This window comes from Pleurodeles waltl, chromosome 3_1 (assembly GCF_031143425.1).
Source record: "Pleurodeles waltl isolate 20211129_DDA chromosome 3_1, aPleWal1.hap1.20221129, whole genome shotgun sequence".
Classification (NCBI taxonomy): Eukaryota; Metazoa; Chordata; class Amphibia; order Caudata; family Salamandridae; genus Pleurodeles; species Pleurodeles waltl.
In genome coordinates, this window is record NC_090440.1 from 626,961,540 (window position 1) to 626,977,763 (window position 16,224).

At 40.6% G+C, this 16,224-nt stretch overlaps 1 protein-coding gene across 1 annotated transcript in view; it reads right to left on the bottom strand.

Annotated features, from left to right (window-relative positions):
- Positions 1-16,224, bottom strand: part of LOC138283522 (mucin-6) — a 117,599-nt gene that overhangs the window by 54,197 nt on the left and 47,178 nt on the right. The window contains exons 25-26 of the mRNA XM_069221462.1: positions 9,821-9,967; positions 5,272-5,334 (exon numbers count right to left, since the gene is read on the bottom strand). Of these exons, the coding sequence (XP_069077563.1) occupies positions 5,272-5,334; positions 9,821-9,967 (210 nt within the window). The remainder of the gene's footprint in view (positions 1-5,271; positions 5,335-9,820; positions 9,968-16,224) is intronic.

A 16,224-nucleotide genomic window follows, 5' to 3' on the forward strand; every position in this document is an offset into this window, starting at 1 on the left:
ACCTCACTAACCTATTTAACATTGCATATAACGTCTCATTTAAGAAACTGAAAATGTGCCCTTAAACCAGGAAAGGAGTATTTGTAGCATGCTTTTTATTTTAGGAAAATGATATGTAGTAGTAATTCAACACAAAGCCTGTACATTTGAGGAAGCTAAAGAAACGAGCCTCAAGTGCTTAAATCTAACAAAGAAATGAAAAAAGGCAGATTCACTGAATGTGCCACAATATCTCACACACAGTAAAAGCAAGAGCAATCAGAGAACATACCATGGATTATTGCCACCATTTTGACTGTTGTCTTGTAGTTGCATGGATACAGTGATAATTGCCTCAGCTTCAGAAGGTCCACAAGCCAGGTGGGACTCCATCAGTTTGCAGACCTTTGGTTTTTCCAACAAGACTTCTATCCCTTCTAAGGCAAAAGGCTGATTTCATTGTATCAGTAACTTGCTCAACTGGTTTACACAACATGAATCAGAATGAGATGTAATGTCCTTAGCAGATCAAATAAATTTGTTTCAGGAATCACAAAGTTGACTTTTTTTCACTCACAATTATGAAATGGTAATTTACTTACACATGCAAAGATAACCTTTGGTCATTCACTGCACTAGAACTCACTCACCCAGAGTGATGCACTGTATAAAATGAGATACTTTTGTCCCAAAAAATAGGTTGTGAAATGTTGAAAGGAGCTCAAGGAAGTGAATCTTTGGAAACATTGTGTGTGACTCCACACTCAATTCCCCCGTGAGGTCATTGGTTCCACTGTATTGAAACATGATGGTTTAATTGTAAGTGTCTGTGTACGCACCCTACTGATATAAAAAATATGTAGTAATAGATAGTGTACAGACTGGAACATCGCTAGTCTGTATTGTGATCAGTTTAATTAAGCTGTGTAGAGGTCAGATGGAGCTGGCATAGGAAAGGAGAGCCGGTTTCAGTAGGTAAAGAGCCTCGGAGAAGACAATCATACCATCAGATTACTATGAAAGGAAAGTATATTACTACGAAGTGGCTATTGGAAAAAGTTTTGTAAAATGGAGAAAGGAAGGTTGACCTTCATAGAAAATCTGATATGTCAGCACCAAACCGCAGTATGTCACCACTTCCTTTGCCGGCTGAACTTTGCAGAAATGCTATTGTCTTAGTACTATGTTTTATAGGAGAAAAATAATTCAAACTCGATTGCAATTTTGGTGTCTGTGGTGCAATGATTTTCTCCAAAGAAACAAATGGACTGGCTTGATTGTGTAGCGATAGGGGAAAGTGACCCACATAAGTGCAATTTCTAAATTTCACTGGAGGTATTAGGAAGACCTGCTCCATACACTGTAGATAATTTTGAAATAACAAAATTGGCTACATTCAATTAGGTGGTTTGAAGATGCATGTGTAAGGATTGTCTGCTACCAACCAATCATTGGATGGAGCAGCACAATCTCTATGTACCACAGACTCTTCCATTGTATCTCAATCACGTTACAAGAGATGAACCTCTTGTACAAATATTCATATTATGTAAGATTGTAAGCCGATCTGAGTAAATGCCTGGCATTTTTAGTGTGCCTCGTAACCCTCATTTACTAGCCAATGGCAAGAAACCCTTGTGACCTTTGCTTTCTCTCTAATTCCTGTAGCTTCAGGTAACAACAACTGTTTGAATTCAATTTAGAAGGATTAAGCTGTCATATGAATGTCTAGATTAATTTCTTATGAATTTCTAGATCACTTGATGATCTTGATAATATCTAACTGTTGCAGAATTGTTCATCTTGTTGCTGGGACTGTACAGAGAATAGAACAATTCAGATTAACAGATTTCAAATAATTAGCTGCTGAATGTGAAATCTAAATTACTTCCTTCCTTTCCAAACATCTCAATGCAATTCAGGGTTTGTGCTCTCACATTGCGAAGACACCAGAAGACAGGTAAGTCCCATTAAACAATGAGAGGGGGAAATGAAAACTGACGTTGGCATGGCAACTCCAGTCTCACACTTGGCAGTGGACCTAAAACTTGAACTTAAGATGTGGTTATTGACTTGCCAAACATCATGACAAAACCAGATTGCATTGTGTTCTCCACCTTGTATTAAACAACTAAATTACTTTAGTGTTTAATTTTAGAAACCAGACCAGCTTTTCCTTGCTCAAATTTGAATCCAAACAAAATGGTGGCAGGTTAATACAACTTAATTACTTGTAAGGGAATTTTCACCATGAATCTGAGATTTCCAATCTGTAAGAGCATACATTCTTTGCATAAGTTCTTACCTTTAAAAGGCTGCTTATGATTCCGTCGACGATTCCCAGCTCCATCAATAAACTTCAGAGCTGGACATGTGTGGTTGCCGAGTCCTATTGATGCACAGTCTTCGTCGACAGGTGAGGCTAATGTGTAGTTCAGCATGGCCAGGGATTTAGCACAGGCGGGGAAGCAAAGGAAGCCCTTGGCCATTTTGCCAGGCCTAACGTTACTAGATGTCTTCTTTCCGCCAAGAGCCATGAGAGCAAGGGGCACTTGGTTTATTTACAGGAAGCATTGGCTTAAAGAAAGCCAAACCGATCGAATGCTTCCATACCACAGATGCAAGAGACAAAAAGTCACTTAGGGCAGTCAAAGCATTATCATCAAATTGTATGTCATAATTAAGAAAAAAACACGGCTAAGGGGTTCAATTACTGATAGAATTGTACCCCTAAAAGTGAGCAATGTACCCCTTCTCTGAACATCCAAACTAAGAATAATTTGAAACAAAAATCAGTGAGGCTGGCTCTGTTAACTGCAAATTACATAAATTAGCTTGCTTACTTGTTACAGGAGTTGTCATTGGAGTTGCAGTTGATGTGCTCGGTGATACTGAAATAAAAACATTTATAGAGTGTAAGAGTCCAGGTGGCATTCAGAATACATTAGGAGAACATACTTGGGCTTACATAAAGTGTGGCAGACCGACCAAAGTAGTGGCTGTGCAGTGGCGTAAATTCTAACCAAGCTGCAGCTGGCGAATCAAATTTAAAGGTGTCAGAAGATCTGTCGATCTTTTTCCTTCCGAGGTAGCTCTTGCATCAATTGCCGGAGCATGTTACAGTAAGAAAAAACACTTTTGAAAAGATCCGCTATTAATTTACAGCTTTGTGGGCCTCCTAGCACTTATTTTATGCTTAAAAACAGATCCCAAAAGGGGGTGCCTTTCTTTGGTCATAAGAGCACAAGGGCCAGACGTAGTCACATTGGGCACTGCAATTTCCAAATCACGATATTTCCCAAATCGCGATTTGAAAATCAAGGTTTCTAATGTATGAAAGTTTGAAATGTGAAATAATGATACCTAGTGGGTTGCAAATCCACCTACCTCATGATTATTATTGAGGCATGTCTCCATTAGGAACGATAGCCATCACAGGGATGGTTGCCTGCTGAGCTCAGCAGACTGCCATGTCTGTGATTGCTTTTAATTAAAGTATTGTTTTTTTTAAAATGCAACTCCTTTTCCGTAAAGGAAAATGAGATGCGTTTAAAAAAACACGAAAAATAAAAAGCTTAACTTTCATTTTTTAGGAGTAAAGTAGTCAGTCGACTGTGTCACCACTGCTTACTTATAATTTTTTTTTTTAACACTGATCAAGGGAAAGGTGACCCCTTCCCATTTGTGAACGGGTTACCACCTCCTTGGAGGTGTTGGTTAAATATTAATGTCTTGCGCCCTAATTTCAGTGGCAAAATATTAATATATACCACTACAAATTGGTATTTGGGAGGAGCCCCCTAAACATGTCCTTCCAAATCCTGAATTGCAAACCTACACTGCGATACTGTGGAATTGCAGTTTTGTGTTTCTACGTGTAAAAAAAAAAAAAAAAATAGAGGTCCAAGCGCCCCGATTCTGTGAATCGTGCCACTTGCGATCTCAAAAACGCTTTGTATATCTGCCCGAATGTCCCCTATGTGCTGCAAGTTTTATTTTTACTAGTGTGAGGGGAATATTTCTGGCATTGCTTTGTCAGAATGATTTCCCTCACAACTGTTAAAAAACAGGCAGGGGACCGGAAGGATTGCACACAGGACAGCTCCTGACTGCCTCATTACAGCCCTTTTCTAAACGAGGCTTTATGTGTAAAAAAATTAAACAATTCAATTCATGGGAACTAGTGGGTGAATGTTACATGGCATCTTTGCATTTAAAGGGCTGAGAGGCTACATTCGATGACTGTGCCTGTATTATGTCCAGTGCCAGAGCTTAGCCTTACTTATTGTAGTCTTCTACTTATTTACCATTTGTGGACTCGAGTTCAACTAAGCAAAATTCATGAGCTGCTTTCATCCAGTTTTCTGGAAACTATCAATCCATTCCTGTGGGTGGTTCTTGGACAGTGGGCTAGTAATGAACAATCCATGTAAAACTTTCATCCCTGTGAAGTTAGCACTGCCTCATATCTGCTAATACGTTCAAAATAGCCCCAGTCTGAGCTAGGTGTGCAGATTAATGAAAGTATAGGTTACCTCTTCTGACTGGCAGATATTCTACCTAGCGTGGAAGCCCAGAAGGTGTAAGCCTTGTATCAACCTCATGTCACACTTCCTTCACTTCCTGTGGCAATGCACTGAGTACATATGATTTGTATAAGCAATAAAAAAAAAAGGAATAATTTAGATTTCTCGCCTAAAAATTAGCAACAAAGTAGAATCATTGAAGTCTGAGGCGATTTCACCTTCTACAGTGCTGTGCTGTGTAGGTCCAGGAGATGATAGCATTATCATTGTTGAGCACTAGGGTGCCAAAGAGCAGGCAAAGGAATGGGGTATCCCTACCTGCAGGGACTGTGCAAGGATTACTGGTGCCCTTTCTGGGCACTGCCTCCCATTTCCTTGGCAGGGCCACAGTTGAGGTTTCTAATGACAATCTGATTTCCCTTCTCCAAAGGGCTGCCTTGCATTGCCCTACTGTAGCACTGGTCCTTCCTGTCTGGTTAGGCCATCTTTTGTCTTGCCCTGCAGTTGACTGTTGGTGCCAAGATTGGGAAATGGGGCTGGCAACACGAACGATTCGAGAAAGAGGAGGGGGGTGGGAGTTGAATAGAGCAAAAAGAAGAATAAGTTCATGGTGTTGGACTCTGACCACAGCATAAGTAAGCTACAGGCAGCACCCCACACTTACTAACTTTTTACCCACTTGGAGGATCAGGCTGCCTGATCTTGTTGGGAAGATGCTGTGTGGCCTACATCGTATCAGAGGAAGGATAATTTCATCTTCACTCACCACAGGGCATACATTTGCCTTCAACTGGATCGTAGTACTGCTCAGGCGTACACTTGTAACATCCTGTTTGGGAGAAAAAGGATGTGTAAGTCATAGCGAGAAGGCAGAAGTTAAAAAATATGAGGGAGTAAACAGCGGTCAAAAGAAGTGAGCATCAACTACCTTCCTCATAACTTCTTTCCTGCAATCTTGGCAGACATGTTCCCTTGATTATTGTGCTAATGTCGTGTATATGCAGTCAGACGAATAGACCTGACAACTTAAAAAAATCACCATGGGCCATATGTACCAAAGCATTTTCCCATTGACACAGAATGGGTAAAACCCTTTGATACATCTGGCCCAATGTGAGGAGCGAGGGGGTGGGGCTTCATGTCGAGAAGAGCCACCTCTGTCCCCTACCCCACCAACCTCCTCCCTATCTGAAAAAGATAAAAGCTTACCAAAGCTGCTGCTGTATGGGCTGCTTAGAGCCTTCCAAAGCGAACTGGGAACCCACTCAGGGCATGCGGTTTCAGCTCCCCCTTCCCTGTACCATATGCTATTATGTTTCCACTAGGTGAACATGTGGAGACAACCAATAGTGTATTTACACAAACTAGGGCAGGTCTCATGTAATACATCACTTTATATAAGGGACGTGGGGCAGAGGCGTTGATAATAGCCATTGGAGGGTTTTAGTAGAATAACTTAGCAACGGGGACTATGCAGTACAAGGAACAGCTAGTGGCTTCTTCTTGATGTATGTTGCACACATATCATCATTTCACATTTGCAAGAGAGAGAGATGCTGCTCACGGGTCAACACTGTATATGGTAGCCATTCGATAAATATGCACATGGTATATTTCCTATGCCCCTCTACCTTCAAGAGATACAAAGAGAATACATTTATTTTAAGCACAGTCTCCTGATTGAAACCCGTCTATTTTTAAAGAAAATTATTATTATGTTTTTAGTCCGTTGCTTTCAAAATAATTTTTGCAAAAAGGGCCAAAATGATGCAAGTTCAACACCATCTGGGCCCCAATTCATTGAGCAACGGAGATATGATTTTCACACTCAAAATAATGGGGATTTTTCAGCTTGCAATCATTATTAGTGAAGACTTGGAATATACATATTTGTTTATAGGACACTAATTTATAGCACTCCTTGATCTTGATCAGAATATTCAAAACAAATTATATTCTGGAAACCTGTCCTGTTCGTGCACGTTCTTCAAATAACATTTGCAAGAATAGGCCATGCTTCGCATTTTAAAACATATTTATCCATTTGAATAGCAATCGGACCATTTTTGAGAAGTACTTAAAATTGACAAGAAATGCCCCATGACATTGTGGCACAATCACCATGGACTGGTAGAGTCAAAGAATGTTTCCTATTAATGACACAAAAACCTGACCATGAGTGACACACATACTGTTGCTCCCAAGGGGATGTGTAGGCTTGACAGTCATAGCCAAATGTTCTCCATTCGTGGAACTGAATAGAACCCAATTGTGCAACATCATGTTGTTCATGAATGTTTCATGACCTTACTGTGCTCAGCCCTCGATATGGAGGACAACCTGCTGCTGATGGGCCTCATTGCGGCCAGATTCCTGAAAGTATTCTGGAGTCTGAGGAATAACCAGACTTACTAACCTCTCTCAACCCAAATGTTAAAGTGAAGCCTGCGAGGGGAAAGGCCCCAGTTGATGCTCCTTTCATATTTGATCCTCAGCTTCTGGGGCAGTATATGGGTGACAGACAATATCAGGTGGCGGTGCCACAGGAATTGCCCCGTAGTAGCAACAGTGGGTCATCGGAATTTAAGCCAAGAATGCCACCTCTGTTGGCAGAATGGATTCAATTGCTGCATCTCTCATTTGACTAATCATTTATGGTATGCTTCTGGTACCCAAACCTCAACATATCTCAGAGCTACTTGTAAGAAAGGGGCAATGTTGGGGTAGTAATAGCCAAAATATACAAAGTACACTGTTCCAAAAATTATGTATCATCCTAGGGGACGACTGGTCTCAGGAGCAAGAGCCCTCAAGCATCACAATGGATGAGTAGTATCATCATCGGGAAATGCTCCACACCAAGCTGGCGCTGCAATGCCTGGTGGGCACCCCAAGCGGGGGCTCTAGACCATATTCATATAATCAAGATTAATTAAAATCTGTTATATAGTCAAAAAGGTGCTTTGTTCAAGCAACAGTGCAACAAAAGAGGTCGGAAAAAATTAATTAAAATTGGTTATACATCTCCCAAATAACATCATAACTTTTAATCAGTGTAGTGAAGATGAAGACCAAGGTTAAAAACAAAAATTGAAAGTCATATATCGAGTGTAATGCTCGTGGTACTTTCACATAATACTAAGGGCTCCAAATGTTTTTTGACCATATTACTATATTCAGTGTCTATCTGAGTCCTAGGAACGCGCTTCCCAGGGGGCCCTTTCTCAAATTTGGGGATGGTAAGCCCATTTACACATATTCAGTTTGGACCCATCACTTGTTTTATATAGATGTTCATTTGTTTGAGCACCACTAACCACTTCCTGGGTTCTTTTGGTGTACTGTTTATTTATATGTTTATGTTCTAGGGTGACCTGATGTAACCAAGTGTACTTAAATGTAAGTTACTGGTTTTTCTACCTTATTAGAGGTGGCTTTTCTTTTATACTATGTTAAGAGGTTATTTTTGGTCCTGATGAAGCGTCAATGGATCCGGATGGACTGACAGACGCGAAACATGTTGACCTGTTCCTAAAGGCCCTTAAAAACATTTGGAGCCCTTAGTATTATGTGAAAGTACCACGAGCATTACACTCGATATATGACTTTCAATTTTTGTTTTTAACCTTGGTCTTCATCTTCACTACACTGATTAAAAGGTATGATGTTGTTTGGGAGATGTATAACCAATTTTAATTAATTTTTTCCGACCTCTTTTGTTGCACTGTTGGTTGAACAAAGCACCTTTTTGACTATATAACAGATTTTAATTAATCTTGATTATATGAATATGGTCTAGAGCCCCCGCTTGGGGTGCCCACCAGGCATTGCAGCGCCAGCTTGGTGTGGAGCATTTCCTGATGATGATACTACTCATCCATTGTGATGCTTGAGGGCTCTTGCTCCTGAGACCAGTGGTCCCCTAGGATGATACATAATTTTTGGAACAGTGTACTTTGTATATTTTGACTATAGTTTGGGAGATTGTACACTGGACCACTTAACCTCCCGGTCCCTCCTTCAATTTGTTTTACGAGAGGGGTAGTAATAGCACCATAGCTTAGGTCTTTTCTTATCACTTCAGAAAGGGATCTAAAGTCTACTATCACCAAGAATCTAATGAATTATAAATTGCATTAAATGCTTAGGTCCATCACCACCATGCTTGCTAGCAAGGGTGACCTGATGGCCAAGAAGTGGACACCATCTTGGAGAACACACAAGACAAAGTGTGCACAAGATAGTTCACTTCATGTCGCTGATGGAGCAACAATATAAATTATAATACATTCCGGATTATGTATGGATTGAAGGTTTTAGTTTCTGGCATGCACAATACATTGTGGTTCATTATAACTCTGTTAATGTTGCTTATCTATGTTTAGCACTTCACAAGTGACAACAGTACAGCATTCCCTGGCTATAAGCACAATTACTCTGCTAACATGAAATAGGAAGCTTCAGTATTCCTTCTTCTGTCTCCAAACTTGCATCTGCCTGGTTGCTTGGTTTGTTCTTATTCTTATTGTTCTTCCATGCCCTCTCTCCCAATTTACTTTCTTCTGGCCTTTGTCTATCTATCAGCATGTGCCTCTCTTTTATCTATTGCCTCTCACATTCTTTATTTCACTCCCATCTCTTTCTCATGGTTTTAGCTTGGCTCTCCTAGACATTGTGGGGGTTATTACAACTTTGGAGGAGGTGTTAATCCGTCCCAAAAGTGACAGTAAAGTGACGGATATACCACCAGCCGTATTACGAATCCATTATATCCTATGGAACTCATAATACGGCTGGTGGTATATCCGTCACTTTACCGTCACTTTTGGGACGGATTAACACCTCCTCCAAAGTTGTAATAACCCCCTGTGTCTCTTAACTATTCAGACTCACCTTACCCCTTTCCTTCTCCAAAATGTCTGTAACTCTTGATTTTCTTCAGTTCCTGACCGTCTTCAGTCCCTCTTGTCTCTACCATACTACGTCCTCTTTGGAACCCCAGTTCCTCTTCTAACTCTTGCATCTCCCCAGGCGCCACACTCTTCTAATTTTCAGCCCTGTCCCATTCAAGACTCTCGGAAGTAATTTTCCTCTCCCAAATTATATCTGGCCCTCGACCTTTGTCCTGGTCCGAAATGTAGTCATCTTTCCTTTCTGTAGTTTGGCCTTTATGTGCCGGCACCAACCCTCTCTCCCACAGTAAAAGAAAGAGTTTGCTGTCATTCAGAAATTAACAGATATAAGGTGCACCTAAGAAAACACACCTTCTCAGTCTCTGTGGCACGTACACATGCAGCTGTGGATAACACACTCACCTTCCGAGTTGGAATTTGGGTAGCTGTGTGGAGAAAAGGGGCACTGGCAAGGCTGGTAATGCCACGTACAGTTCACATTCCCCGAGTATACGTAGCTGCTGCTGGTGCCAACCTTCTTGTGGGTGTTTTCATAGTCACAGTACACAGCTGAAAGTAAAGTAAGGAAATAATGTAAGCTAGTGCCTATCTTGACCTCACCTTTCCACAATACACAAAGGAGTAACTGCAAAGTTTTTCCAACACGTTTGACCTAACAAATGTTGGAAAAACCTGCAGGTGTGTTCGAGGTCCTTGATGCAGCCACAACCTTTCAAGTGGCTAATGTGGATTAAATCTTAGTATGATTGAATTTAATTAGTAGTATATTTTCTCTCTAGTGAATGTGCGGAAGAAAGATATTGCATTTTTGCCTATACGCAGATTGCATCAGGTACATTTGCACATGTCCAAAATTAGCCTCAGTTACAAAAATGCAAAAGCTGTGCAAAATGTGATATTCTAACTATGTTTGTGTTACAAGAAATTAAGCTACAGAATGAATTGTGTCATTTTTGCAGACGCACTAGGTACATAATTGCAGGACAAAATTTAAAAAAGAATATCTATCTATCTATCTATCTATCTATCTATCTATCTATCTATCTATCTATCTATCTATCTTAGGACACACATTTGCAGATGTGCAGAGTGTAATATACAATTTCTTTACTATTGTTTTTGAGTGTGGGGACTGGCCAATACTCACAAGAGATGAAGCCTGAGTTATTATTGCCCCCCACCCTCAACACAGTAGATATGAATAGCACATTATACTCTGAGCATCTGCATATATGATTTAAGCCATTGCATTTGTTCACACGTATTTGATTTAACAAAATATGTTTAGCCAAAACAAGGATGAAAGGGTTTTAATGTGTGCAGCAATATACAATCAAACTGAAGAGAGGTTCTAATTATAAAACGTTGTTTCCCTCTATAAAGTAATTGTTACATGAGCTCTGTGAGGCAATAAACTGTTTATATGTCACTTTTACTGTAATAATAAACCTGAATTTGACCTTTGCACTGTCGTAATAAAGGTATGAATGTGCTTTAATTCCTACGGTTGCTCTAAATAATGTGTTATTGGGCCACATTTTCATTGCCGTTTTATAAATATATGCAGATGTACACTGTGTAATATGTTCTTTATTACTGTTTTTCTGTGTGGGTGGTCCATGACTCGTGAGTGGCGAAGACTAGGGTAGTTGATGTCCCTACAGCGAGAGCGGTAATAAATAGGATTACACTCTGCATAGATGCATATATAGTTTATGCCATGGCGTATTTGATATGCATGTGTTTAAAAAAAGATATTTAAACAAAACCTTGAAGCAATTTCTTAAATTTGTGCACTGAGGTAAGTGACATCGAAGAGCAGGGTTATTTCCCCATGCAAAATCATTGTAGCATGTAATTTGTGAGGCAGTAAACAGTGTTTTCTTATGTTAGTCCTGCTGTGTTGTACAATAAAATAATCTGAATTTTGCACTGTAGTTGTGGGCGTTTGACTAAGGGGAAGGAGAAGCGTGTGACTGAAAAAGAATGACCAATGGTTCTGGATTAAGTTGAAAAGTTGAGGTTTTTGGACCAAGTCCAAAGATAGAAACATCCGATCTAAGTACAGAAATATAAGCTTCAAACGTCTATTGTCTTGACAAAGTCAAGGAATCAGAGTGTTGGAGTAGGGAAGTAATATGGCTCTGATTGCTAGAGCATCAACTGGTGCATTTTTACTTAAATGAAAGAAATGAACGGACCTATAATAACTAAGAAGGCAGGTGCAGGGAGGACAGAACACTTTTGACAAATTTGAAGGATAAACGCTCAGCAGAAAATGAAATATATATATATATTTCCGTTAAGAGTCAGAGAATATGAATTTTATACCAAGGGCCTCATAAAGACTGTCGTGGTTTTAAAATGGGCCTTTACAGGGAGCTACCAGCCCCACTGGAATGACACATTGTGGTGCATCAAGCAGTCAAAATCTACAGATGAAACACGGGGAAAAACTTGCAGGAATCGTCATGGAAACACCAGTTTTTACATGATGTTCTGTACATTTTCAGAACATAGGGAATTTCCACCCCCGGAGTTACTGATTTAGCATTAAATGTGGGTGGAAATTCGGATCGATTCCGCCCCACTCAGAATCCAATTATAAGTGGAAGAATACATGGGTGGTAACAAAGTGGATGATTTATGCATTAGGGATAACTGGAAAGATAGGTGTGTTTGTATTTAAATGATTGATGTACGTGTACAATGAAGGAACCTGGATCCATCAATTCTAAGAGAAAAAATAAACATATGTGCACTAAGACATATGTATCAGAACCAACTGCAAAGGTAAATATTTTTGAACTAAGAAACGAGAAGGACATCTCTGTAATTAAAGGTCCGAGGCATTCTTACTCATAGATATGAATGATGTGCCTGTATTAAGATTAAGGATCGATGTGCCCGCAGTTTTGAGGAAGAATAAAAATGTTTCTGGTGAATGAAAGTCTGTATTCTACTAAAAGAAAGTATGTCTGGATTACCAATAAGCAATGCATCATGACTAAAAGGAAGGATGAATTTGTCTGGCCTAACAACAAGAACTAATGTATCTGTCTTAGTGGTTGTTTGATGGATGCATCTTCTCTATCTGTGGACCACCAGTTGTACCTTGACTAAGGATGGGTGTGTGTGCCTGTCCTAATTTTGATGGTGTGGATACGAAGAACAATGAATACACCTTTGCTTAGAACAAGAGTAGGCGTGTCAGCCTAGAGTAAAGACAGAAATGTAAATGTATCCCTGCTAAACTGATGGATGACTTAAGAGGAAGTATAAATACCCCTTCACTAGCAGGAGGTAGTAAGACATCTACATTGTAAGGATGGATATAAAAGTTTGTAGTAAAAGTAAATATATCTGTTTCTGCATTAGGAGGATGGATGCAGTCATCTGTGCCAAGTAGAAGATTAGAGGCATATGTGCTAAAGATTGCTACTGGGGCTGTGTGAGGTTTTTATTATCCAGGAATACTGTAGTCTTGTGGCGTTACTGGTATCTGTATCTTGCCGCTTCCTCCTTTTCATATGGCAATCAACAAATTTATGTTAGAATGTAGAGGAACAAATTTTGCCGTACAACAGTTTGCATGTAGGACATTGACTACATTCTGTCCTTGAGGTAAGTACACATATGTAGACGTAGTCTTAGTATCCTTAACTCCACACTGACTGCCCTTGAAGGTACATGTCATCAAAGTACATAGATGCAGAGTTAAGAATAGTAAATCTACTTTTATGCACACTTACCTTTACAATATAGCGAGAGTTGATATTCTGCTCTCCATATTGTTGTAGGATTATATATATCTTTTTTAAAAATATTTTTATTGATTTTCAATGTTAATCAGTTCTCATAATTGCACTTACATTGATAGATTATAATTGTACTGTTATAAAACATACATTCAAAACTAACAATAAAAACTTAACTTAGGTCTAGATGTGATATTCAAAATGTGTTTGACCACAGCGCCTGGGCGATGGGTTGGGTGTGGCCTTTCCTGCTAGAGTACATTTTATTATGGTGGTGGTGAAGGGGGGAATCCGGGCCGGCGTACAATTCTGGCTCGTGACGCAGTGGCGCTTGCTGGCCCTATTCTAATTATATTGTCAATCCTCGTTAGTAGCTATATGTTGTGGCGAGTTGGGGGGGATGTGGGATTGGAGACACTTCCAGACTTTCTTGTGTAGTTGCTTTTCTTGTTTGATTGTAATGGAGGTCGTCGGGTAAGTGGTCGTTTTATCTCGCGGGTGGTACTCGGTCGAGCTCATGGCGGCCTATCGTCGTTTTTGGCCTCTAGTCTGCTTACTATTGTGTCCCAGGCTTCGCAACCTGTGTGTTGTTGGCCCTCCCTTGCTAGTTTACGTAGTACTAGAGATTCTGTGCAGGACCATCGCAATGTCATGTCATGCCAGGTTTTCATATCTGGAGCTGTGGGCACTTTCCAGTTCATAGCTATCAGTCTTTTATACATCACGTATGCTAGATCTATGAATTTGTGTAAATGCCTATGTTTCTTTTCTCTCGATCTCAGAGCCAGCAGACAAGATTTGGGATCAACTGTGAGCGCTAGGCCAGTCAGCTCTGATACCTCTTCTACTACTCCACTCCATTTCCTATTCACTTCGGGGCAGTCCCAGACCATGTGATAAAAATTTGCCATTGGCGCGTTGCATCTAGGGCAGGTTGGGTCCGAGCTGGGGAACATGCGTTTAATCCTGGCTGGTGAAAGGTAAGTTTGGTGTGTATAATTAAATTGTGTATAGCGAAATCTGGGGTTTCTGTTGTAGGATTATATTAAGTACTCAGGCCCATATTTATACTTTTTGACGCAAAACTGCGCTAACGCAGTTTTGCGTCAAAAAAATTAGCGCTGGCTAACGCCATTCTGAAGCACCATGCGGGCGCCGTATTTATTGAATGACGTTAGCCGGCGTTAGCCGCCGGCGCCGTCTGGTGTGCGTTAAAAAAAACGACGTACACCAGGCAGCGCCGGCGTAGGGGGATATGGGGCTTGGGCGTCAAGAAATGGGGCAAGTCAGGTTGAAGCAATTTTTTCGCCTCAACCCGATTTGCGCCATTTTTTTTCACTCCCAACCCCCATAGAAATGACTCCTGTCTTAGCAAAGACAGGAGTCATGCCCCCTTGCCCAATGGCCATGCCCAGGGGACGTCTGTCCCCTGGGCATGGTCATTGGGCATAGTTGTATGTAGGGGGGCACAAATCAGGCCCCCCTATGCCACAAAAAAAAAAAAAAAAAAAAACACTTACCTGAACTTACCTTAATGTCCCTGGGATGGGTCCCTCCAGCCTTGGGTGTCCTCCTGGGGTGGGCAAGGGTGACAGGGGGGGGTCCCTGGGGGCATGGGAGGGCACCTCTGGGCTCCTTCAGAGCCCACAGGTCCCTTAACGCCTGCCTTTTGCAGGTGCTAAAAAACGGCACAAAAGCGGCCGTACGTCATTTTTTTTGACCCGCCCACTCCCGGGCGTGAATTTTACCCGGGAGTATAAATCCGACGCACATGCCTCGGAGTCGTTTTTGACGTGAACGCCTACCTTGCATCTCATTAACGCAAAGTAGGTGTCCACGCTAAAAAATGACGCAAACTCCATGGACTTTGGCGCTAGACGCGTCTAACGCCAAAGTACATATATTCATCCTCCTTAAGCAATCTTTGATCAAGACAAAGTTTCAAGAATTTATTAATTTTATTTTTATTTTTATTTTTATTTTATTGAGAGAGCAGGTATAGGGTTAGTCTCAATCTGCTCATAGCATTCAGAATCACTAAGCTGTCTAATGATTTCCGATTCATAATCTGCAATATTCATGACCACAATATTGCCGCCCTTATCGCCCTTAATAAAATTAATAAATTCTTGAAACTTTGTCTTGATCAAAGATTGCTTAAGGAGGATGAATATATGTACTTACGGGTTTTCAGACCCAGATATCCTTGTCTTTACACGTTGCCTAAAATTCACAAAGACTCTCGCTCGCCTCCTGGCAGACCCATTGTATCTGGAATGGGTGGCCCGACTGAAAAATTATCAGAGTATGTAGATATTTTTCTACAGCCTTTTGTCACCAATCTTCCTTCCTATATAAAGGATACCAAACACATCTTAGGTATACTTGGTGATATTGCTTGGGAACAGGGTATGAAGTTAGTAACTTTGGATGTGACTTCACTGTATACTAGTATTGAGCACGATTTAGGCATGATAGCGTTACGTTATTTTTTACATAACCAATCAGCTAGCCTATACGAACACACTACGATGATCTTAGATATGATTAGGTTAATTCTGGATAACAATTTTTTTCTCTTTAAGAGTGAATGGTTTCGACAAAAAAGGGGTGTTGCAATGGGATCCCGCTTCTCACCAGCTTATGCGAATCTTTTTATGGGTTACCTCGAACATAAATGGATATGGGGGCCTGATGCAAAGACCTGGAACTCTAGTATACTTTTTTGGGGTCGATATATCGATGACTGTCTCATGATATGGACAGGGGACCTCATCCAATTGAATGAGTTTGTGAATTTTCTAAACTCGAACCATTTTAATATAAGGTTCACATGGGATTATAGTGAAACTTGTATATCCTTTTTGGATGTTGAACTTTTCATCTGCAACAAGAAGATCGAAAGTCGTTTGTTTAGAAAGAGTACAGCCTGCAATTCCATTCTGCATGCCAGCAGTGCCCATCCGAAACACCAAATTCATTCCATTCCCTATGGTGAAATGGTACGTGCCAGAAGGAATTGCAGCATTGATATCGACTTTATCAATA